The sequence below is a fragment of the Dipodomys spectabilis genome, unplaced genomic scaffold, assembly GCF_019054845.1.
Source record: "Dipodomys spectabilis isolate Male_0828 unplaced genomic scaffold, ASM1905484v1 ptg000542l, whole genome shotgun sequence".
Lineage (NCBI taxonomy): Eukaryota > Metazoa > Chordata > Mammalia > Rodentia > Heteromyidae > Dipodomys > Dipodomys spectabilis.
The window spans coordinates 431,417-457,569 of record NW_024871219.1 but is presented as its reverse complement, the minus strand read 5'-3'; the positions used below and the strand labels follow the sequence as shown (position 1 = coordinate 457,569).

General features: G+C 44.3%; 1 protein-coding gene across 1 annotated transcript in view; it reads left to right on the top strand.

Annotated features, from left to right (window-relative positions):
- The window catches only part of Ppp2r3a (protein phosphatase 2 regulatory subunit B''alpha), an 87,206-nt gene extending 64,092 nt beyond the window's left edge, over nucleotides 1-23,114 (top strand). The window contains exons 9-15 of the mRNA XM_042670358.1: nucleotides 4,950-5,106; nucleotides 7,610-7,658; nucleotides 8,447-8,536; nucleotides 11,416-11,591; nucleotides 12,085-12,203; nucleotides 13,641-13,747; nucleotides 20,614-23,114. Of these exons, the coding sequence (XP_042526292.1) occupies nucleotides 4,950-5,106; nucleotides 7,610-7,658; nucleotides 8,447-8,536; nucleotides 11,416-11,591; nucleotides 12,085-12,203; nucleotides 13,641-13,747; nucleotides 20,614-20,740 (825 nt within the window). The 3' untranslated portion in view covers nucleotides 20,741-23,114. The remainder of the gene's footprint in view (nucleotides 1-4,949; nucleotides 5,107-7,609; nucleotides 7,659-8,446; nucleotides 8,537-11,415; nucleotides 11,592-12,084; nucleotides 12,204-13,640; nucleotides 13,748-20,613) is intronic.
- The last annotated feature ends 3,039 nt before the right edge of the window (nucleotides 23,115-26,153 follow it).

Sequence of the window (26,153 nt, the reverse complement as noted above, 5' to 3'; positions counted from 1 at the left end):
ACCAGAGTGAAGGCAGGGCCAAGCAAACAGAAGAACAGGATTTCCACCTTGAGGCACGCACTGGGAGCCAAGCACAAGCCTTCAGCCAGCCACACCTTCCTCAGTGAATCCCACAGACATGCAGGACCAGGCGCAAAGGCTCACCCAAGGACTGCGGCTCCTGTTCTTGGGGCACACCCGGAATTCAGCCAAGATATAAAACATTAGTAGAAAAGGGATCCCAGACTGAAGCAGCAGCATAGGCAAAAGCCAGGATCCTGGAAGTGTCCTTCTCAGGAGAGCTGCCAGGCAGTGTCAAGAGACGGGGGGCTCCTGGGAGAGGGTGAAAACGAAAGGGTGGGCTGGGCCTTGCCAAAGAAATGGGAGAATAGGGCTGGGAAGGTGGCTCAGTGGTAGAGCGCTTGCCTTGCATGCATGAGGCCCTGGGTTCGATTCCTCAGCACCACATAGGCAGAAAAGGCCGGAAGTGGGGCTGTGACTCAAATGGTAGAGCGCTGGCCTTGAACTGAAGAGTTGAGGGACAGCACCCAGGCCCAGAGTTCAAGCCCCCACTGACAAAAAAAAAAGAAAAGAAAAATGGGAGAATAGGGACATTTGTTCTTTCAGCAGTGGCTAACCAGGTGCTCCTGGATAAAGGGAGTAAAAACAAAAAAGAGAGAGAAAAGAAGGAAGGAGAAAGAAAATGACAAAGGAAAGGAGGGATGGAGGAAAGAAGTAAGGGATTGGAGGTATGGCTCAGTTGGTAGAGCACTAGCCCATGAGGGAGTGTCAGGTACAGAATTTGAGTCTGGGTCTCAGTCCTAAAAAAAAAAGGCCAGGCACTGGTGGCTCACCCCTGTCATCCTGGCTACGCAGGAGGCTGAGATCTGAGGATCGTGGTTCAAAGCCAGCCCGGGCAGGAACATCTGTGAGAGGAACATCTGTGAGACTATCTCCAATCAACCACTAGAAAACCAGAAGTGGCACTGTGGCTCAAGTGGTTGAGCACTTGCTAGCCCTGAGCTAAAGAGCTGAGGGACAGCGCCCAGACCCAGAGTTCAAGCCCCACGACTGACAAAAAAAAAAGGAGGGAAGAAAGAAGGAAATGTTTTATTCAGTTATGTTATTTATTTTCTCAAATGAGAAAGTAGTGACCACTAGTGGGAGCCTTTTATCATAGTAGTCTTGATTCCTGGTTGTTTAAGCTTCTATAAACCTACACAAAATGCATTTTTTTCACAATTTATTTCAGATGAATCAAACTAAATGAAGCTTAGGCTAGTGATATAACCTTATTACTCTTTATTTTTCCTGTCTTCATCTGAAACAGACAAAGTAATGAAGACTTGGAAAATTTAGTAGTCCATAATGGATATACATCTTATGCTGTAAAATGAACAGTCATTGTTACAACTTTTGTTGAATTGTGGAACACCAGGTGCCTGCCTGGGTTCCCAGTAGGTTTTATGGAATAGGTTAAGATGGTCATAATTCCAAAGCATCACAAGAATGATTATTACATTTTATAATTCCTCACATTTCTGGAACACATCACTTGAAGTTTTTTTTTTGGGGGGGGGGGGGGAGGTCCAGTCATGGGGCCTGAACTCTGGGCCTGGGCGCTGTCTCTCAGCTCTTCAGCTCAAGGCTAGCGCTCTACCACTTGAGCCACAACACCACTTCCGGCTTTTTTCTTTTTGCTTATGTGGTGCTGAGGAATTGAACCCAGGGCCTCATGCATGCAAGGCAAGCGCTCTACCACTGAGCCACCTTCCCAGCCCCATCACTTGAAGTTTTTGAACCATTATTATATTACAACATTTCTGACTGCTGATAAATTAAGAGACTCAAATATAACTGAATAGCATATAAGAACACTCAGCTAGAAGATGGCTAAATGAAAGCAAAGCTCAAGTGTTCTGGTCCTAGAGCATGATTAATTTCTCCCTCTCCTTATTCATCCTCTTAGTCATCAACAAACACTCGGGAAGCAATAAAACATTCCAGTAATAAGCAGAAGTCACCACTTACCTCTTTACTCTGATGTGTTTCACTCCCTTTTCCAGAGGGACCCATATTATCTGTAGTTTTGTCCCCTTATAAGTGTTTGCATGGTGTATATGCTTTTGATTTGTATGACTACTATTTTTTTTTTTTTTTGTCGATCGTGGGGCTTGAACTCTGAGCCTGGGCGCTGTCCCTCAGCTCTTCAGCTCAAGGTGAGCGTTCTACCACTTGAGCTACAGCGCCACTTCCGGTTTTCTGGTGGCTTATTGGAGATAGGAGTCTCACGGTCTCTCCTGCCCGGGCTGGCTTTGAACCGCGATCCTCAGATCTCAGCCTCCTGAGTAGCTAGGATTACAGGCGTGAGCCACCAGCGCCCGGCTATGACTACTATTTTTGAGAGTTTTCAAAATACACAGTGTCGCCGGGTGTTTGTGGCTCATGCCTGTAATCATAGCTACTCAGGAGGCTGAGATCTGAGGATTGTGGTGGTTCAATAAACCACTAGAAAACCGGAAGTGGTACTGTGGCTCAAGCGGTAGAGTGCTGGCCTTGAGCTGAAGAGCTGAGGGACAGCATCCAAGCCCAGAGTTTAAGACCCACGACCGACAAAAAAAAAAAAAAAAAAAAATACCTAGTGTCCTACTGACTATTGTATTTACTTGTTTCTTTCACTTAATGGTGTCTTAGGGTTCCTTTCCATTCGTATCTATTTCCTTCTAAATACTGCATGATTGATTGTGTGGGTTGAACTGTAATTAATTACACATGCATCTAGTGATGTTCCGGTCATTGTCATATTTTCTGTTTTACCATGATCCAGTAAACATCCTCTTGTGTGGTAACTTCCTCTCCTGTGGGCATTTGAGTAAGCATTTCTCTAGAATAGAGGGCAAACCTTGGATCTGATGATAATGTCGCAATTTTAATTCAGTAGATCCTGCCAAGTTACCCTTTCAAAAGCCTAATGCATTCACAGTAACAGGAGATAATGCCAGGCCCTGGTGGAGCCTCTTGTAATCCCAGCTACTCAGGAAGCTGAGACCTGAGATTGTGGTGGTTCAAAGCCAGCCCAGGCAGAAAAGTGTGTGAGACTTTTATGTTCATTTAACACCAAAAAAGCCAGAAGTGGAACTGTGGGTTGACTGGTAGAGCATTAGCCTTGAGCAAACAAACAAAACCTCAGGAACAGCCCTTAGGACCTGAATTCAAGCTCCAGGACCAATACACATAGAAAAAAAATTTTTTTAGAAGGGAAACTTCAGTTTTCCTTCATTGTATTTATTGATACATCTGATCTTATTTCTTCCCGCTCTTTTTGAATTCTACTTCTTAAATTTTCTTAATATTTCTTTGGTCCTTCTCAGCCTTTCACTTCTGAAAAAATGTCATCTGTTTATCCACTTGGATGATAATTTAGATAACTAAGCAACCGTCGACTAAAAAATTCATTGGTGCTGGGCGCTGGTGGCTCACGCCTATAATCCTAGCTACCCAGGAGGCTGAGATCTGAGGATCGCAGTTCAAAGCCAGCCCGGGCAGGAGATACCGTGAGACTCCTATCTCCAATAAACCACCAGAAAACCGGAAGTGGCGCTGTAGCTCAAGTGGTAGAGTGCTCGCTTTGAGCTGAAGAGCTGAGGGACAGCGCCCAGGCCCAGAGTTCAAGCCCCACGACCGACAAAAAAAAAAAAAAAAAAAATTCATTGGTTCTGGTATTTCTCTAGGGAAAATGAGTCAGGGGTTCCCAGATTTACATTCTTCCCAGGGCGCTGTCGTAACATTGCCTTCTCCGCCCCGCTACCTTGTAGTACCACACTTGTATAGTCCTTATGGTAAATTTGTTTTCATTATAAAACTTAAGCAGTATCTATGTGGATACCCACTTTTTTTGTCAGTTGTGAGCACTGTCCCTCAGCTTCTGTGCTTAAGAGAAGTGCTCTACCACTTTGAGCCACAGCTCTAGTTCGTGTTTTCTGATGGTTAATTGTAGATAAGAGTCTAACGAACTTTCCTGTCCTGGTTGGCCTCAAACTGCAATCCTCAGATCTCAGCTTCCTTAGTACCCAGGATCATAGGTGTAAGCAACCAGCCTTCTTTATTTTATTTTGCCAGTCCTGTAGCTTGAACTCAGGGCCTGGGTACTGTCCCTGAGCTTCTTTTCCTCAAGGCTAGCACTCTACCACTTGAGCCACAGGGCCGCTTCTGGCTTTTTCTGCTTATGTGGTACTGAGAAATCGAACCCAGGGCTTCATGCATGCTAGGCAAGCACTCTACCACTAAGCCACGTTCCCAGCCACCACCACCCCCTTCTTAATACTGCTCTTGTACCTGAAAAGTGAAGAAGGAGGGTTAGGTTATGACTGTGTCCCTCAGCCTGTCATCTCATGATGTGCATGCAGTCTGGGGACCTCTGACAGACAGAGTCCTTCCCTTCTCTTGCTTTTATGTCCTCCATAGCAGCTTTCCTCAAGCATGGCATAGATTTCAGTAATGCTATCCTTAACAAGCATTACTGAGCATTCCAAACTCAATTTTCAATGAACATCTGCTGGACTCCACAATGGCTAAAGCTGAGTTTTCATAACTTTTTTTTTTTTTTTGTCTTTTCTTTTTTGGTACTGGGGATCGAACCCAGGACGTTGTACTTGCTAGGCAAGCGCTTTGCCACTGAGCTACATTCCAGCCCTATGGGTTTTCATAACTTTTTAAGAATTAATCCTTGCTGGGCACCAGTGGCTCATACCTATAATCCTATCTATCAGCAGGCTGAGATCTGGGGATCGAAGTTCAAAGCCAGCCCAGGCAGGAAAGTCTATGAGACTCCAATGAATCACTAGAAAACCAGAATTGGCACTGTGGTGCAAGTGGTACTTGAGCTGAAGAGCTACGGGACAGCGTCTAGCCCCAGAGTTCAAGCCCCACAACTGACCAAAGAATTAATCCTTTCATTCATATAATTTCAGACTCTAGCCCTTTTGGAGGAAGAGGAAGACATAAACCAAATCACAGACTACTTCTCCTATGAGCATTTCTATGTTATTTATTGTAAGTTCTGGGAACTAGACAGCGATCACGACCTGTATATCAGCCAGACTGACCTATCTCGATACAATGACCAGGGTGAGTGATGCTTCATCATTTAAGGAGTTATGTAATTTATCCACTCAGAATAATCCCATTTATTAAATTCTGAATCTAAGATTGGTAGAGGACTAAGAATTTTTAAATGGGAATGAGCAAAAGATGCTTTTTTTAATATAGAGAACCAAAGAAGAGGTAAGTAAGGAGTCACAGTTTCGGTAAGGCAGAAGTCTTTGTGATGTTTTCCTGATGATAAATAAAACCCACATGTGCAAATCTGTTTGAAATAGAATATGTAGGCTAGGAAGGTGGCTCAGTGGTAGAGTGCTAGCCTTGCATGCATGAGGTCCTGGGTTCGATTCCTCAGTACCACAGAAGCAGAAAAGACTGGAAGTTGCGCTATAGCTCAAGTGGTAGAATGCTAGTCTTGAGCTGAAGGAGGGACAGAGCCCAGGCCCAGAGTTCAGGCTCCATGACCTACCAAAAACAAAAAAAAGAATATGTATATTCTTTTAACCTATCACTTAATGTTTGTATAAAAAGCCAAGAATGAAAATTACCTTTATACCTTGCCAGATTTTAGGTGTTTTATGTATGTGTGTGTTAGTCCTGGGGCTTGAACTCAGGACCTAGATGCTGTCTTTGACCTATTTTTGCTCAAGGATAGCACTCTACCTCTTAAGCCACAGCTCCACTTCTGGCTTTTTGCTGGTTAATTGGGTGTAAGAGTCTCACAGAATTTTTTTGCCAGGGCTGGCTTTGAACCATCATCTTCAGATCTAAGCTTCCTAAGTAGCTAGGATCCGAGTTTTGTGTTTTGTTTTTTTTGTTGGTCATGGGGCCTAAACTCTGGGCCTGGGTGTTGTCCCTCAGCTCAAGCCACAACAGCACCACTTCCAGCTTTTTCTACTTATGTGTGCTGAGGAATCAAACCCAGAGCCTCATGCTGCAAAGCAAGCATTCTACCACTGAGCCACCTTCTCAGCCTCTTCTCAGTATTTTTAAATTCAAACTTCTTTTTTTTTAAATGTAGCAGAGTACAAATGTGAAATAAATGCACTGAATTATTTGGTATGTCTGTGACATGAAAGCTCATGCAAATGACGTTTTTTAGAATATTACATATTTAAGAACCAGAGTTCTTTGGCTGAGTATGATGGTGTGTGCCGTGCCTATAATCCCATCTAGGGGAGGCTGAGCAGGACGATTGGTGGAACCAAATAGTTTGAGGCCAAGCCTGGTCAACTCAACGCAAGAAAAAAGAGCCAAGCCAGGTGCTGGTGGCTCACGCCTGTCATCCTAGCTACTCAGGAGGCTGAGACCTGAGGATCATGGTTCAAAGGCAGCCTGGGCAGGAAAAGTCCATGAGACTCCTATCTCTGAATAACCACAGAAGCCACAAGTGGAACAGTGACCAAAGTTCAGTACTAACCTTGAGCAGAAAAGCTTAGGGACAGCACCCAGAACCTGAGTTTAAGTCTCAGGATAGCACAAAAAAAAAAAAAAAAAAAACAAGAAAAGTTAATGAATGAATGAATATATAAACGGACAGGGGGCATGGCTCAAGTACTAGAGCACTTGCCTAACCAATGTAAAACTCTTGAGCTCAAATCCCCAGTGCCGCAGAAGGAAAGAAGGAGGAGGAGTTATGGTACTAATGTACAGTGATAAACATAGTAGTACTGTTGCCTCCCTTCTTCAATTAATCATATTCTTGTCATTAGGATTGCATAAAGATTAATAAAGATTAATGTATTTAATGCAAACTCAGTATATATTTTTGTCTTTGTTGTTAGGATTAACTTAGAGCTTAACTATGTAATTCATCTCAGTTGTTAGGCACAGTAATTTGCATGTTCTTTTTTAAAATTACTGATATAGAGCTACTTCATTCTTCTAAAACACAAACTATACATAAGGAAGAATTCAACTGCCATGTACTGGTAGCTCACAGCAGTAACCCTAGCTACTCAGAAGTCTGAGATCTAAGGATTGTGGTTCGAAGCCAGCCTGGGCAGGAAACTCTATGAGACGCTTATCTCTAATACACTACTCAAAAAAGCCAGAAGTGGTGCTGTGGCTCAAGTAGTAGAGCATTCACCTTGAGCAAAAGAAGCTTAGGGACGGGCTGGGAAGGTGGCTCAGTGGTAGATTGCTTGCCTTGCATACATGAGGCCCTGGGTTTGATTCCTCAGCACCACATAAGCAAAAAAAAAAAAAAGCCGGAAGTGGTGCTGTAGCTCAAGTGGTAGAGCGCTAGCCTTGAGCGGAAGAGCTGAGGGACAGTGCCCAGGCCCAGAGTTCAGGCCCCACAACCGGACACAAAACAAAAAAAAAAGCAGCTTAGGGACAGTACCCAGGCCCAGAATTCCAGCCACAGAACTGGCAAAAACAAAAAAACAAAAACAGAATTCAACTAGTGATACCCTCATCATGAAAGATTATTATGGCTTGGCTTGAGGAAATGAAAACACATTTTCCAGAAGTACTGACTTACAGAGTCTATGTCTAACTAACTTTGCAATTTCTTATTTACATTTAGCTTCATCAAACAGAATTATTGAAAGGATATTCTCTGGGGCAGTAACAAGGTAAGAAAAGTAAAGTATAATGTCATAGCATTCTCATTTTAACAAGGCTTCCTGCATAATTTGGTGGCATTAATGAATAAAGTATATCCATGGCTTGATGTTTTACGTATTTTTTTGTTGTTGTTTTTTGGCCAATCCTGAGGCTTTAACTCAGGGCCTGGGAGCTGTTCCTGAGCCTTTGTGCTCAGGCTAACACTCTAGGACCTGAGACACAACATAACTTCTGGCTTTTTTGAATAGTTTATTGGAGATAAGAGTTTCATGGGGACTTTTCTGATCACTTCAAACCTCAATCCTCAGCTCTCAGCCTCCCTAGTAGCTGGGATTACAGGTGTGAGTCAATGGTGCCCAGCTAGAAATTCTTTAATATTAGTATTAGTTTTGTAGCTAAATACACATAATAGAACTCGATCCTACTACTGATCATTTGCATTCAATTCAGAAACCTGAGCTTTCATGTTTTAACATTGTAAGCCTTTAAGAACAAAATAGGGGGCTGGGAAGGTGGCTCAGTGGTAGAGTGCTTGCCTTGCATGCATGAGACCTTCGTTCGATTCCTCAGTACCACATAAGCAGAAAAAGCCGGAAGTGGCGCTGTGCCTTAAGTAGTAGAGCGCTGGCCTTGAGCTTAAGAGCTGAGAGACAGCACCCAGGCCCAGAGTTCAAGCCCCACGACTGACCAAAAAAAAACAAAAATAGGATTGCACTTGTTGAAATATCCAGCTAACAGTGGTGTTATTTCATTTCTTAGCCACTCAGGCAAATTTATAATCATGTGTTTTCTTCAGAGGAAAAACAGTACAGAAAGAGGGAAGAATGAGCTACGCAGATTTTGTCTGGTTTTTGATCTCTGAGGAAGACAAACGGAACCCCACCAGGTAGGACTTCGAAGCTTTCCGATACACATGCACAAAGCACGTGATGCATACCTAGTGAAACGGATGCATGCTCAGGATACTGAGATGGGTGAGACCTCGTTTCAGTCACTTAAAGCTCAGTCTAGAACATTCCCACAGAATCCAAGGTCATCACATGCCAAGAAAGGCTGTTCACCACAGAACCAAAGCTTACCCAGTGTGAGCTGGCCTACAGAGTATAAGTGGGACTAGCAATCATTTATACATTGTGTGGCAAGAGATACTCCTGAGTTTTACTTCTTTTATTGAGGGTTCAGTAGAAAATTGGTGAAGGAAAGCCAAGCAAATTGTGGATGACAATAACATAAGACCCTGTCCTTATTCTCCTCTTTGGTGTGAGGAAACATCAGTTGTTTGAAGATTTTGACGTAGCTCTTCCTCCACACTATGGTATTATTTGTGTACACCCAATAAACTAGGTTACCCTTCTTTTCGCCTTTGCTTGTGTAAGAGTGTCCTGCACACACTCACCACTGTGTGTAGCACCAAAGGAAGCAAGGGAGGCTGGGAAGGTGGCTTAGTGAAAGAATGCTTGCCTAGCATGCACAAAGTCCTGGGTTCGATTTCCTCAGCACCACATACACAGGAAAAGCTGGAAGTGGTTCTGTGGCTCAAGTGGTAGAGTGCTAGGCTTGAGCAAAAGGCAGCTCAGGGACAGCGCTGAGTTCAAGCCCCAGGACTGGCAAAAACAAAACAAAAAAACAAAGGAAGCAGCAGAGGCAGTCCTCGATGCCATCTGGCATATTCACTCAGTTCTTTATCGTGGTTCCAAAAGTTATCTTAGTGTTCTGTATACTGTTTGTAAACCATTGCGATAGAAATAAAATGAGCCTTTTTTTTTTTTTCCTTCAGTTGTGGGGCCTGAATTCTGGGCCTGGGTGCTGTCCCTCAGCTCTTCATCTGTAAACCAGCTCTACCACCTGAGCCTCAGCCCCACTTCCGGCTTTTTCTGCTTATGTGGTGCTGAGGAATTGAACCCAGGGCCTCATGCATGCGAGGCAAGCACTCTACCACTGAGCCACCTTCCCAGCCCCAGATGAGCCATTTTTAAGACAGCCTGTTAACATTTTTAAATAACTTTGCCATTCCAAATGTGGTCGGCAGAATCCACTTCTCAGCAGTTCATGGAACCTTCTCCAAAATAGATCACATTTTAAGCCATAAAGCAATTCTTAACAAAGATAAGAAAACTGAAAATAGTTTCTTCTGTCTCAACAGATCTTAATGAGATAAAATTAGACACCATTACCAAAAGAACTGTAGAAACTATACAAACATATGGAGATAGAGCAATACACTTGGAAATGATCAGGGGGACATGACAGATTTAAGGAAGGAACTTGTAAAAAATCTTAGAAGCAGATGAAAATGAAAATATATCAGAAATTATAGGATTCAGCAAAAGCATTTATTAGATGGAAGCTCATAGCTATGGGTGCTAATTTTAAACTATCAAAGAAATCTCAAATAACATAATGTATCTCAGGCTCCTGGACTATAAAACATGCCCAAAATTAGTAGATGTACAGGAATAATAAAGATTAGAGCCAAAATTAATGAAATAGAGACTGTAAGAATAAAAAAAAAACGGGCTGGGAGTGTGGCTTAGTGGTAGAGTGCTTGCCTAGTGTGCATGAACCCTGGGTTCGATTCCTCAGTACCCCATAACACAGAAAAAACTGTGGCTCAAGTGGTAGAGTGCTAGCCTTGAGCACAGAGAGGCTCAGGGACAGTGCCCAGGCCCTGAGTTCAAGTCTCAGGACCAGCAACAACAAAAAAATAATAAAAAGATGGGCTGGGAAGGTGGCTCAGTGGTAGAGCGCTTGCCTTGCATCCATGAGGCCCCGGGTTCAATTCCTCAGCACCACAGAAGCAGAAAAAGCCAGAAGTGGCACTGTGGCTCAAGTGGTAGAGCACTAGCCTTGAGTTCAAGAGCTGAGGCCCAGAGTTCAAGCCCACAACAGACCCAAAAAAAGAATCAAAGAAACAGAGTTGGTTCTTGGAAAAGAGCTAGCTAACAGGCTCGTGCCTTTGTCATGGCTACTGAGTCTGAGATGCATATTCTCATTTAAGGTCAGCAAAGGCAGAAGAGTCTGTGAGACTATCTGCAAAAAAAAAAGCCGGGTGCTGGTGGCTCACGCCTTTAGTCCTAACCACTAAACAGGCTGCAATCTGAGGGTTGTGGTTGGAAGCCAGCCAGGACAGGAAATTCTGTGAAACTATCTCCAATAAACAAGTTGAAGTAGAGATGTGGCTCAAGTGGTAAAGCACTAGCCTTGAGCAAAAGAGCTCAGGGACAGCACCCAGGCTGAGATCAAAACCCAGGGCAACACCAAAAAGAAAAAAGAAAAGCAAGCAAGCAAGCACAGTTGCTAGAAGACCTGATGGGTTCAGTGTAGACAAGATGGGCTGGCAGCGTGAGAGTGGATTAAGAATTGTACTCATTACCTGACTTAGGAAATGGTAAGTCCTCCCTATACCACCTTAATAGTAACCATAAAATTGTCTTTAAAACAAAACAAAAAGCTGAAAACTCTCCTTGAGCAGTTTCTGTTAGGAAGTTGGAAAGGGTATACAGATGAAGTGGTTGGAAGTGGGAAAGCTGAAACCTCCTCTTTCAAAGAGCACCAGATAAAGCAGAGCTGTGTGCTGAACAGGGTACAAAGCAGCCACCAGGCGTGGAAAGCTGCAGGTTCTGGGAATGGGAAAATGGGAAAGAGGGTCGGTCGGCCAGTTCTTTTCTCAAGCATCTGTCTAGAGAGGACAGATGTGGACAGAGGCAGCTGTGGGATGCAAGCAGCACAGGCCCACAACTCACAAGCACCACCCTTGTCTCCTAGCATCGAGTACTGGTTCCGGTGCATGGACCTGGACGGGGACGGCGTCCTCTCCATGTATGAGCTGGAGTACTTCTACGAGGAGCAGTGCGAGCGCATGGAAGCCATGGGCATTGAACCCTTGCCGTTCCATGACCTGCTGTGCCAGATGCTTGACCTGGTGAAGCCAGCCAGAGATGGTGAGACTCAGTGAACCGCACTTGGCAGAGGTGGGGCCCACACACCCTACGTTGTCCTAACTTAACCTTCCGTGTCTTCGGTACAGGCTTCCCCAACTGTAGAAATGAGAACATGTCTCCTAGACAGCAGAGATGGCAGATCCACTGTTAAGGAAATAGGAGCTTCCCTCCTTCCCCCTCTCCCCCCGCCCCCGTAGCTTGTGGGGCTTGAACTCGGAGCCCGGGCGCTGTCCCTGAGCCTCTGTGCTCAAGGCTAGAGATCTGCCACTTGAGCCACAGCACCACTTCTGGCCTTTTCTGTGTAAATGGTATCGAGGAATCGAACCCAGGGCTTCATGCATTCTAGGCAAGCACTGTACTACTGAGCCACCTTCCCAGCCCCCCGACTTATGATTTTTACATGTGAGTTTTGTAATAAAGATACACATGCCCTTTTCAGCATAGGTGGTGCATCAGTTGGTGAAACTTACCAGGTGCGTTTGTGTTTGCATAGGCAGAATTACTCTGCGGGATCTGAAGAGGTGCAGGATGGCTCACATCTTCTATGATACTTTCTTTAACCTGGAGAAGTACCTGGACCATGAGCAGAGAGATCCCTTCGCAGTGCAGAAGGTACCAGTATAAGATGAGCTTTTGGGGTGCTTCAGGAGCAGGGCCAAGGCTACAGATGAGACTCGCATCTGTATGGAAGAGTCTCCACATTTAAAGAACTGACGTTTCCAATAGTTCCTCACTTAATGAGAAGATTAGAAAGCTTGAGGCCCAGATTCAGTCTCCAGCATCAGAGAAAAGTGGGGAAGAATGGGGAAGGAGAGAGAACACCAAGAACACCTCTGTGCCCACAGCCTGTCTTCCAGTGTAAGTGATCTGCATGTGCCTGAGTACTTTCCACTGAGCCAACTCTCAAACGCCAGTGAGAAACTAGCTGCAGAAAGTTAGTGTTGAAAACTTTATCCTAACTTTTAAAAAGACATCAGTGGCATGTCTTTGTTGGAACCCTGTTGGGCTTGGCGTAATGGGACCACGTGTCTTGGAGATGTCATAGTGAGTAACTCCCCTTCAGGGGGGAGATGCAGACACACTTCAGAGAACTACACGCATCTACCCATGCTGGGGCTCCTGTGTGTGACTCTGTCCTAAATGCTGCCCCATCTCATGGCATCTTCCCATGTACAAGACCCTGCTGCACCTGCCATTAACTCTGGGCATACCAAACACAGAATATCACCACTTGCTGCAGCTTTCCTGTGTAAGATACAAACACTGCACAGCTAAGGAGGGCTGTGCCCATCACTCAACCACAGGGAGCTTTCAGCACTTTTCCTCTTAACACCTGCTGCACATCTGCTGGGCCTCGGTCACTGATAGTAACCCTCAGAGAACAGCTGTGACCCGAAGGCTCCCAAGGGCTCTGTTATACCAGAAAGAAAAAGGAATTCCCAATCTCAAGCTTAAGATGCATTTTAGAAATATTAATGGAAGCCGGGTGCCGGTGGCTCATGCCTGTCATTCTAGCTACTCAGGAGGCTGAGATCTGAGCATCACTGCTCAAAGCCAGCCCCAGCAGGAGAGTCTGGGAGACTTTTATCTACAATGAACCACCAGACAACAAGAATTGGCGCTGTGGTTCGAGTGGTAGAGCACTCGCCTTGAGCTGAAGAGCTCAGGGACAGCGCCGAGGCCCCAAGTTCAAGCCCCATGACCGACCAAAAAAAAAAAAAAGAAGAAGACAAACTAATGGATTGAATGTAAAAAGTAATATTCTTTTTTTTTTTTTGGTCAGTCGTGGGGCTTGAAAAGTAATACATTCTATGGTCAGTATTTAGGTTTTAAATTCTTCCAGGCCTGGGGCATTACTAACTCCTTTTCAGTTTGGAACCACATTTTTAAATTTTTCCCTGGAACACAGAATCCAAGACACTGCTATATGTAGAAAAGAAAGTTTGCCTTTTATTCCCTTTTTTTTCTTTTTGTTGGTCATTGGGCCTGAACTCTGGGCCTGGGCACTGTCCCTGAGCCTGTCTCATGCCGGGTTTTTTCTTCTTTCAGGATGTTGACAACGATGGGCCAGAGCCCTCCGACTGGGACAGGTTTGCTGCGGAGGAATACGAGGCTCTGGTGGCTGAAGAGGCCGCCCAGGCACAACTCCAGGAAGGGTGAGTAGGCCGCCCTGGTCCAGCGGAACCTTGCACAGCTCTGTCCACGGTAGGAATTCATACTGCCTCAAAGCCCCTGTGTATGTATCAGACTGGAAGAGCAAAAGAATATGAGCGATGGAGCTAGGTCACTGATTACTTCTAGCTGTCTTCCTTTCCTGAGTTCCTGCTTACTTTCTCATGTGCAATTTCCTTCAAAAAGCTGTGCCTTTCTTTCACAGAATCTAAGGTGAAGGGGCAGCCACACCCTCCTGTATTGATATTTGTGAGCCCCATAGTTTAAGGAGCTGGCTTTATCTTCCTGCCTCCTGTTCCAACTGTCTGTTCCTTTAAGTAATGAAGATGATAGGCCCGGCGCTGGTGGTTCACACTTGTCATCCTAGCTACTCAGGAGGCTGAGAATCTCAGGCACAAAAGTCCCATGAGAGGGCTGGGAAGGTGGCTTAGTGGTAGAGTGCTTGCCTTGCATGCCTGAGGCCCTGGGTTCAATTCCTCAGCACCACATAAGCAAGAAGAAAAAAGCCGGAACTGGCGCTGTGGCTCAAGTGGTAGAGTGCTAGCCTTGAGCTGAAGAGCTGAGGGACAGCGCCCAGGCCCACAGTTCAGGCTCCACGACCGGACCCAAAAAAAAAAAAAGTCCCATGAGACTTTACCTCCAGTTAACCCTCAGAAAACCTTAGTGGCCTTGTGGCTCCAAGTGATGGAGTGCTAGCTTTGCACAAAAGAGCTCAAGCCTGTCATCCTAGCTACTCAGGAGGCTGAGATCTTAGGATCACAGTTCAAAGCCAACCCCAGCAGAAAAGTCCCCATTAGACTCTTAGCTCCACTCGAAAGCTGGAAGTGGTGCTGTGGCTCAAGTGGTAAAGCACTGGCCTGGAGCACAAAGAGGCTCAAGAAAAGCATCCAGGCTCTGAGTTCAAGCCCACAACCAACTAAAAATAAAGCAAAAAAGGTCTGGGAGTATAGCTCAAGTTGTAGAGTGTCTGTCTACCTAGCAAGCACTCGAGGCCCTAGGAAGGAGAGAAGAAAGGGAGTAGAGTAAGAATTTCACTGCTTGGAACATAATTAGCAATTTTATAACTTGTTTTTTTCCCACCATTTTCTAGTGACTTTTAGCAAGTCCTCTTATCTCCCTTTACCCTGTGTCTCTGAGGCTTTGCCCTCATATACTGAATATAATGTGACAGAATATTCACATAAACTTGCCGGGTGCCTTTGGCTCACGCCTGTCATCCTAGCTACTCAGCAGGCTGAGATCTGAGGATCATGGTTCAAAGCCAGCCCAGGCAGGAAAGTCCCTGAGACTTATCTCCAATTAACCACCAGAAAACCCAAGTGGCATTTTGGCTCAAGTGGTAGAGTGCTGGACTTGAGCTGAAGAGCTGAGGGACAGTGCCGAGGCCCATAGTTCAAGACCCACAACTAACCAAAGAACATATAAATATTAAGCCAGGCAACAATGGCTCACGCCTGTAATCCTAGCTACTCAGGAGGCTGAGATCTGAGGATCACGGTTCAAAGCCAGCCCAGGCAGAAAACTCCATGAGACTTTTTTTTTTTTTTTTTGGGTCCGGTTGTGGGGCCTGAACTCTGGGCCTGAGCGCTGTCCCTCAGCTCTTCAGCTCAAGGCTAGTGTTCTACCACTTGAGCCACAGCGCCACTTCCGGCTTTTTTTCTTTTTGCTTATGTGGTGCTGAGGAATCGAACCCAGGGCCTCAGGCATGCAAGGCAAGCGCTCTACCACTGAGGTAACTTCCCAGCCCCTCCATGAGACTATCTCCAATTATCGCTGTGACTCAGGCGATAGAGCACTCTCACCTTGAGCTGAAGAGCACAGGGACAGCGCCAAAAAGTAGTTTTCCTTCCCCGGAAGCATCTCTGTGGACATTTGTAAAATGTAGACTTGTGCATATTTATTTCCCAAATAGATATTATTCATTGCTCAGTACCTTGTTTCTGCCAAACTTAGTAATATACTAGTAGGAGACTCTTCCATAATGTTACCTAGTGATTCTTCCTTATTCTGCTGTAGAGTTGAGCCATTATATGGATTGACATACCTCTAACAGTTCCCTATTGGAAATCATAGTGTTGTAGTTATTACTCCTTTTTACATCATTATTTTTATGTGTAAGATAAATTCCTCGACCTGACTCTAACAAGTATAGATGAAAACAACCCCAAAAACTGGCAGTGACTTCACTCAAGAGCTGGGGGACTGCTGTGGGTTTGTATTCTTTCCTGTAATTTATAAGGTTTGTATAATGAGCATATATTAATAGGAAAATTATTTTTTCCTATTATCTGCTTACATAATACAGAGAAGTTAGAAATAAAAACCTTCACCTAAAAACCCACCACCCAGAAACAGTTTTGCTTTATTATTTAGGAATAATATCCTAGACATTTTGATGCAAATACATAATCGGGCTTTACACCCTTTCTCCAAAATAATCTGTTTTACAAAAGTGCACCTACTATAACCTGCTTCAAAGAAAGGAGAAATTAGCATGTCTAAACAGAAATATGTTTGAATAAAAAACGAGAGCAAGTGGTAGCTGGTGAAGAGAAAGAATTAACTGGCTCAAGTGAACATCTTTCTCAAGTTGTGGCTACAGCAGAAGGCGCCAATACATGGAAGAGAGGACACAGGCAGAGTAGGTAGGGGTGAAGGGTCAGGAGAGGAGATGCAGACACCAGCTAGAGTGAAACTCAACCGGTGCACCTGAGACGCTCGTCTCCTCTCCTCTCCTATGCTGTGCTGGGAGGCAGCTACGCCTCCCCAGAACACGGGAGCGAAAGCTTAACCCAGCCCCAGCTTGCACAGCCAGTGCTAGGATAGCAGCAAGGCTAGGCCCTAGATCCCAAGGGTGCCCCACCTGGGACTTCAGGACAAGCCCGACATCGCCACACCCATAGTAGAGAGGAAGGAAGAACGTTGGTATCATGGAAAGTGCAGAGGCTCAGGAGCCAGACAGATCTGGCCCACTCGCCAGCTGGGCAGGTTATCTGACTCCTGGGGCTCGGGTTCAGAAGATACAGGCGGTTGTGAGAACCTGAAATAATATATAGAAACACCTGGCTTCCGGTAACAGCACCTGTTACCACTGCCCGACTGGAAAGAGACCCAGTCTATAAGGCCTCTTCATCATCCAGTAGCTCCTGGGCTCAGGTGAAGGAGGCCCGAGGTCTTCATAGGTACAAGGCTGCAAACCCTACAAAGCAGACCAGCCAGTATGGAGACCACAGCCAGAAAAACATTAAGTCTGAAGGCAATAGGTAATGAGCCACTAATAGAGGGTAGGTAGGCTTAGGCAGATGCCAAAGGGAATTTCATGATACCAACCTCAGTGAACAAATGCTCCAGAAGGAAAAGCAGGCGCATTGGTTCTGAGCAGCACACGCATGCTAGGGAAGCCATAGAAAGGGGAATGTGGCCTGAATGTGGTGAGCAATTGCAGGAAATACTGCAAAGAAGCCAGGTAGGGTCTGGGGATGCTGATTCAGCAGGAAAGTGACATCATCTCACTTAGGGTTTTTGAACATTATTCTGCTCAATTGGAGAGATGGATAAGTAGGAAGACCAGGAAGCCTTTACTGACCTCTCAATAAAAGATGGTGGTGCTTAAGGATAATAAGATTAAAAGAAAAAAAAGCACCAGGGGTAGGTGAGTAGCAAGGAATTGGGAAACTTGGGCGACATACTACATGAGATGGGGTATTTGGAGCAATCAGATCCCCAGACCACCATCCATCCTGGTGTGGCAAAACAGCCTGACTGTGGTAAGCAAGGCCAGGAAGTGAACTGTTAGACCAAGAACTAACTCCCAGCCACAGAGGAACAGCTGCTTCCTCCACCTGAGTAGACAGGTGTGGAGGATCCTGTTTCCTACTGGGAGTAGCAAGTGTGTCTGCTGTTTCTCCCTACATTTGTCCTGTTACACTGAGAAATAAGTCCTTCCTAAAGTGCAAAGGATGACAGTGAACTTTTTTGTGTTCTGGTCCTGGAGCAGAAGCCCGGGACCTGCACTGTCCCTGCACTTTTTTTGCTCAAGGCTAGCGTACTCTACCACTTGAGCCAAAGCTCCACTTCTGGCTTTCTTTTTGGTAATAGAGATGAGCCACTGGGACTTTTTTGCCTGGGCTGGCTTCAACCTCGGATCTCAGCCTCCTGAGTAGTGCCCTACTATGTCTTCCATTCTGACAAAAAAATAACCACAGTTCTGGCAAATGATTGCTAGAGTAAACTTCTGAGAATATTCCCCAAAAGGAGGCTCTGTAACCTGCCCTTCCCAACTATTAGAACTAAGTTGCTGTTCTAGTGCCTCTTTTTGCAAATACACTTCCATTAGGCCTCAGGAATGTGGAGAAGTAGTAGAAATAAGAATGGAGGGGCTGGGAAGGTGGCTCAGTGGTAGAGCGCTTGCCTTGCATGCCTGAGGCCCCGGGTTCGATTCCTCAGCACCACATAAGCAAAAAGAAAAGAGCTGGAAGTGGCGCTGTGGCTCAAGTGGTAGAGCACTAGCCTTGAGCTGAAGAGCTGAGGGACAGCGCCCAGGCCCAGAGGTCAGGCCCCACAACCTGACCCCAAAAAAAAACAAACAAACAAAAAAGAATGGAATGGGCGGGGCTGGGAAGATGGCTCAGTGGTAGAGTGCTTGCCTTGCATGCCTGAGGCCCTGGGTTCGATTCCTCAGCACCACATAAACAAAAAGGAGAAAAAAAAGCCAGAGGTGGTGCTGTGGCTCGAGTGGTAGAGCGCTAGCCTTGAGCTGAAGAGCTGAGGGACAGCACCCAGGCCCAGAGGTCAGGCCCCAAGACTGGACCCCCCCCCCCAAAAAAAAAAAAAAAAGAATGGAATGGGCGTGTGTGCGCGTGAAACTTGAACTCAGGGCCTAGATGCTGTCCCTGAGCCTCTTTGTGTTCGAGGCTAGTGCTCTACCACTTAAGACACAGCACCACTTCCAGTTCATTGGAGATAAAGAGGATCACGGAGACTTTTCTCCCCGGGCTGGCTTTGAACCACATTCCTCAGATCTCAGCGTCCTAAGTAGCTAGGATGACACGTGTGAGCCACCGGCACCCTGCTGGGATGGGCTGTTTTTGTGAAATGATCAAGCTATAAATAATTTTTGATAAGGTCATTCGAAGTGACCCTGTGGCTCAAGTGTTAGAGCACTCACCTTGAGCTGAAGAGCTGAGGGACAGCGCCCAGACCCAAAGTTCAAAGCCCCACGACCAACCAAAAAATAAATAGATAAAGAAAGGGATAAGTTTACCGTCCGTTGGTACATGTAAGGCCTTGGGTTCAGCTCCTATCACTGGTCTTCCCTCACTCCTTCCTCTCACCCCATGAAAAAAAAGTTCCAAACTTGGAAGAGATGCCACCTATTAGTTGTACCTACCTTGGAATGGTTGGCATCAGTTGACCTTGGTGACTTTTTGGTGGGCTCCTGTCCAGAAATCTATGTTCAAATGTAGGTTCCTGCAAAGGGGAGCAAGGCAGACAGGGAGTGGTGGCCTTGCGTGTAAGAGGCCTGGGATTCAGTCCTCAGCACCACCTGCAAAACACTGGTAAACAAGATAAGCCAATGGTATCGAGTAAATGACTAAACATTACTTAGTAAATGTTCATGGGTACCTTTCTGGGCTTCATGCAGCCTCAGAATATGCACCATCCACTCACATCTGTGCCTAAAGCCATGTGTAAGGGAGGCTGGTAACTTACACAGGGGGGTGTGCATGACCTTTCCCTTAGTGAAAGCTTGCTGCAGCATATTTGCAACAAATTCTATTGTGGACTGGAGTTTTAAGAAACAGGGAGGGGCCGGGCATCGGTGGCTCACGCCTATCATCCTAGCTACTCAGGAGGCTGAGATCTGAGGATCCCAGTTCAAAGCCAGCCCAGGTAAGGAAAGTCCGTGAAACTCTCACCTCCAATAAACCACCAGGAAACCGGAAATGGCGCTATGGCTCAAGCTCTCACCTTGAGCCAAAGAGCGCAGGGACAGCACCCAAGCCCAGGGTTCAAGCCCCATGACCAATTTAAAAAAAAAGAAAGAAACGAGGAGGGCTGGGAAGGTGGCTCAGTGGTACAGTGCTTGCCTTGCATGCATGAGGCCCTGGGTTCAATTCCTCAGCACCATAGAAGCAGAAAAAGCCAGAAGTGGTGCTGTGGCTCAAGTGGTAGAGTGCTGGGCCTTGAGCTGAAGAGCTGAGGGACAGTGCCCAGGCCCAGAGTTCAGGCCCTATGGTCAATTAAAAAAAAAAAAAAAAACCACACCAAAAAGACCCACAAAAAACAGGAGGAAATGTGCTTTCTGCTCTAGCGTGCTAGCTCTGCCCTCCTGGGCAACTCACGTGTTTCTAGCTGCCATTTATAAAGCAACTAATGGTACTTAAGCAGGGCCTCAGGCTGGTTTGCCAAAATAACCCCTGCACAGCCATTAACTTAAAAAAAAAAAATCTGTGGTTCACACCTGTAATCCCAGCTTCTTAGGAGGCTGAGATCTGAGGATCGCGGTTCAAAGCAGTAAAATCAGTAAGACTAACCACCAAAAAGCTGGAAATGGCTCTGTGGCTCAAGTGGTAGAGTGCTAGCCTTGGACAAAGGTCAGGGACAGCAATCAGACAGGACCTGCACACACACACAAAATCAGCAACCAACCAGGCACTGGTAACTCAGGCCTATAATCCTAGATACTCTGGAGGCTGATAGCCGAACAGAAAAATTCATGAGACCGGAGGTATGGCTCAAATGGTAGAGTACCCGCCAAGTAAGTCAGCCAATCCATCGAGAGGCCCTGAGTTCAAACTCCAATACAAAAGAAAAAAATCAGCAACTTACTTTTGCTTTGCTCTTTCAGCTCCTTTGAGGAATATGAAACAGATGAACCTGCCTCCCCCTCTGAATTTGGAAACAAAGGCAATAAAACAGGAACCTCAAATCTTTCAGAGAAATGTGGCAAGCTTCAGTCAGTGGATGAAGAGTAGCTGCCACTGTCACACGAAAGGAAGACGTAAATGCATTTCAAATACCTGTCCTTGTCAAGAGATGCTCCATAGTTTGCATACTGCTTTTTTAAAAAGGCTTTGATCCCTCCAAATGTGTTATCTGCACTGCAGACTTCCAGGCTGATAACCTTTCACCTCAGGAGACTCCTTGAGCTTGCTCAGACTTCTTGCAGAGGCTTTCCTCAGAGGTGAACCAACCTAACGGTGATCATTACCTTCCAACGTCTGCACCCCTGAATGCACCACCGCTCTCTTGGGGACAGTGCTGAGCCCAGCAGAAACTGCCTTAATGTTGGCCAGCTTCCCTAAGACCTCTCAGGGCTCCTATGGAGCCTAAAAGAAACCTTCATTTGCAGAAAACTTGAGTCAAAAAAAAAAAAAAAAAAAAAAAAAGATTCTGGAACTTGAAAAGTATTAAATGGGCCTCTAGAATTGACGTAGCCCTAGTAATAAAAGCACTGCCAAAACATCTCAGAGACTTCTGTTAATTATGTGTACTGGAGTTCAAAGATCTTGAACTTAACCTGGTTTAATGTAATTTCACGATGACCTACCGATCTACTAGTCACTTTACATCCTCAGGTATTGTAAACCACTGGGCCTTCCAATCTGGCTGACAAGCAGTGGCAGCCTCCCCATCGTGACTGGATAAAAATCTCAACAACAACAAAAAATCCTTGAAAATGAAGACTAGTATAGAATTTGGCTCATACTTGAAAACAGCAAGCCTTCTAACTTACACATTTGCATAGAATTACTGAATGATTTCTTAATCTATAAGTTCATTATCTTTTATTTTCTAGCTGGCCCACCTAAAGCCTTAAAAGGAATGGTGAGATACTCTATGAAAAGAAAAAATTCTTCTAGATATACTGCTTTCTTCATGTCACCAAGATTAAACTGGAAGTAAACTCAAATCTACTATTCCAGACACCACAGAAATGGAAGAAAAGTGATAGCATGAGGTTGGGGGGGAGGGGTGAAGCTCTTATTGTGATGGCAATTATGTTCACTTCAAAATTTATGCTTCCCAACAGGTCACAGTGCCACCAAATCCCATAATAGCCAGGGTGGGAAGAGGGATGCAAAGAAAAAGACTAAAAAAGGATGGACATTTCTAATACAAGAAGCCCTCACTGAATGACTTCAATAGTCATCTCTGTCAAGAGCCATCAACTTTTCTCCTAGTTACTTGTGGCCAGGCTTGAAAGTATCCTGACAGCCTCTCTCTGCCCTCCACCTTGGTTCCTTTGACCAATAATCAGACCTTGGGCTATGACAGACAGGAAATGAAGAACAGGATAATTTAAGAAATATATATCAACTAAAACATATGAGCAACCCCAGGAATTCTGCCTATCAATATCCAAGCCAGATTCCTGGTGGGATTTTTATCTTCATTAGAACTAATCTTCCATTTAACAGTTCAAAAGATGGATTTTTAAGTATTTTTCTGGACTTGGGCACAAGCCTGTACTCTCAGCACTCAGCAGGCGTGAGGGCACTCTGATCCTGTCTCCAAATGGATCGTGACACATGAAATTTCCACCAGTTCCATCCCAGCTTCTACCAGGGAAGAAAAGCAACACTCTTTAGTGCCAGATGAAAACACACAAGGTTAAAACTTTTTGAGAAATCAAATATGGTATGAATATTTCGCTATCCATAGTGATTCAAATTATTTGATTCACCAAAAAGTAAAAAAACAAAACTCAAGTTTTATACTATTTAAATGAATGTAGGGCTGGGCTGCTTAGGCCTCACCTAGCCACTCTGCAGCCACATGTAACCTTTGTTTTCCTTGCTTGCCATGCCAGCAGTGAAAGCCAGGGCATTGCACAGCCAGGCAACTGCTGCAGCCCCAGCCCTCGTCTTACCTTGTTTCTCCTAACTGAAATTCTCTTGTCCACAGTTTGGTCAATAATTGAATTCTAAAAATCTGATCCCATTTAGAAGAGACATTTTCATTTTGGTTAGCTCAAGAATTACAAGCATGTATTTCAGTATACTCCTTTCTTAAGCTGAATGCAATGAGTATAAATTCTGAGGACGAAGGTTATACTCCTTTCTACCAAACTGTAAATTGCAAGCATTACAATACCCCAGGAGCCTTGATACAAGAGAAACTGAGTTATCATGACCTTGCATAACATTAGTTGCCCAGGTAATCAAATAAAACTGTTTCCCCTCCATTTTATGTTACTATGTACTGTTTCGAGGTATTTTTTTTTTAATAGATCTGTCCAACAAAATGTCATTTTCTCAGCTTTTGAAAATGTGTGTTTGGGTGGAGAAGGCTGCATGACTTGTTCTTTTTGCAAAACAATAAAGGTTGACAAATAGATGAATCTTATTCACTAATCACATAATTTTTGTTCAGTCACAAAATTTCACGTCTGCGTAATGCTGTAGACAAACAAGTTTCAAATAGAGTAACTCTTTGTGGTGGGAACACTATGAAGAAAAGTTTTGTTTTGGTTTTAAATCTAGCATGGCTGGGCCCTGGTGGTTCATGCCTGTAACCCTACTCAGGAGACGGACTTCCGAGGATCACAGTTCAGAGCCAGCCCGGGCAGGAAAGTCTGGGAGACTTATTTCCAGTGAACCACCAGAAAACTGGAAGTGGCGCTGTGGCTCAGGTGGTACTCTGGCCTTGAGCTGAAGAGCTGAGGGACAGCGCTCAGACCCTGAGTTCAAGACCCACAACTGCCCCCCCACACACACACACACAATCTAGCCTGTAATGCAATGCTAGCTGCTTAAGAGGCTGAAGTCTGAGGATCACAGTTCAAAACGAGCCCAGGCAGGAAAGTCCATGACACTCTTATCTCCAAATAACCACCAGAAATTTCACCTGAAGTGACACTATGGCTCAAAGTGGTAGAGCACTAGCACTTTGGGAAGAGTTCAAGGAATAGTGCCCAGGGCGAGTTCGAGCCCCACAACCAGCTAAAAAATAAAAAATCTGGAAGGATATTTCAACCTGAGAAGTGCTTTCCACTTGGGATAGGGTTGGCCAAGGTACAGAGGTGAGGGTTCACAGGCGTTAGAGGGGGCACTAGCTTATCCGTCATGTGTTATGTTCAAAGAATGTGTATACTTGCATGTTATTTGGTACCTAAAATTTGTAAAGTAGTAGAAAAAGAAATTACTGTCCAAAGTACATAAAGACGCTACCAGAATTTGAATGTTTCCTAAAGCACTTAGTTACCTATAAAATGTTTCAAAGACAATTTTATTTCTCATGTTATAAAATTTCTACTTTTCTTCAGTAAGGTAACCGTGGAGTCATTTCAAGAAAACAACAAAAGGAAGTAAATGGAATTCCTCCCCAAGAACCATACTGCATCTCTACAGTACAGAAGAGCTGAGCTTAAGTTAACCAAAATGATAGAACTGTCAGCTGCAAAACTATTGCCTAAGGTAAAAGACAACTTGGTTATTTCTGATCATAAGGACTGAAATAATAATAGTAGTAACATGATGGCAATGAGGACTGAGGACGACACTCAGGATGGGCTGTTCTAAGTGCTGTTCTGGTTTGGTTGTTCTGTGGCCTGATGAGGGGAAGTCCAGGACACCCAGTAAGTAGTAATCCCCTTGTCAGTCATCGGTCAGAATTCCTAAACAACTCATGGCGTAAAGACAAACGTGAAAACCAAAGCAATATAGTTCTTCTTCCCCAAATTAGTACAGACCGTTTACAGCATGCTGTCCCAAACTCCTCAGTATTCTACAACATACAATTAGAAAACTATCATTTATTGATAGATTTAAGGTGTAATACAGGTTTTCAAAAGTGTGGCAGTGAGAATACCAGCATAAAAAAGAGAAACTTGTGCTAAAAACAACCTGAATTCATCATTGGCAATATTACATAACAATCAAGGTCCTCACATACTAATGATTTCCACTTTGCCTATATTGCCAACCTCCCATGCATCAAAAAAACACAAAACTAAGATTATCAAACCTGGGAAGCAATAAAGTACTCCATAATTTTAAAATCATAGTATTAGGAAAGTTTGGGAGATTTGCAAAATATATTCTAATCATCCATGTGTACAATTTCATTTCTAGTCATTTTTGCAGTGATCATTAGTGAATAAAGAACAGATTTACAAGTTTATATAGCAGGGCATCTGGGTTCAACACAAAACTGTTACAAACTTTAGGTAAATACATTTTTCATTAAGACACAGCTAACACTTAGAGGAATTAAATAAAATTCCAAAACTTGGAAAGCAAATAAAGACAAGACAACTAAGAAGCATTTTCCACCATTTACTCTTGTTATCAAAAATAGTTCAACTCTTCTTGCAAAACAAAAACAAAATAGTACATACGGGACACATACATCACATTTTTCTTCCTATGGCTTTAGCCCACCCCCACCCCACCAAAGAGACCAAAAGGAAAAAAAAAAAAAAAACGCACACGCACGCGCACACCCACACACACACAAAAAGACAACAAAACAACTCTACCTGACCACATTCACAGAAAATGACACCAGGATACACTACAAAACAGAAGAAGGTGTCATCTGCTCTGTGTCCAAAGGATTCTTCTCCATGTCTTGTACGAGGTGAGTAACCATCATTGAACATGCTGTGTGCCAAATCAAAACATAACTCCAACACTTGTCAGATCTGGAGACATAATAGGAACTGGGATCTTCCCAGCAGTATGTTCTTACAGTAAGCACTGTCAAAGTAGCAACTCTTTAGAATCAAGGTTGTCTCTACACCTAGTCAGTCCTCGTCTACTTGGGCTGTGCTCTTCAAACAACTGACCAGATTTCCCTTCAACAGAATGTTTGTTTTCCCCTTAAAAATTAAAGGGAATTACTACATTTAAACTGAAACAATTTGTGCTTTACATGCAAAAAAGCATTCTAAAGAAAATCCTCCTAGCTTTAGACCTACCTAACTGCACAGGCTTCATAAAAAGGCATTTTAGTAGGCCCCGATAAAGAAGCCAGCATAATGAATAGCACCCTAAAAAAAAAAAAAAAAAAAGGAGCATATTCAAAATAAAGTCTGTGGCAAAGAAACAGAAGAGAAGAGTGGCCAGTGGCAATTAATAGAATGCATAAATATAGGTATGTTTGGGGCATTATTCCAAAAAATTTTCAAATAAATCCCAATTTCTAAATAAAACCTTTAAACTTAAAAAAAAAATATTGTCATGTACTACTGTCTGAATTCAAATACCTTCAGAATAAATGCTCTTCACATCATTTATCCAATTAGAACGTTGCTCAAAGTGAAGGAAGGATCTCAGAATTTTTCCCTAGAAATGAGTCAGACCTCGCAAGGCAGGCGGCTCAAAGTTTTGTAGGAAAAATGGCTAAGGATCTGTAGTCTGACAGTCTGTTCACACTTTTTTC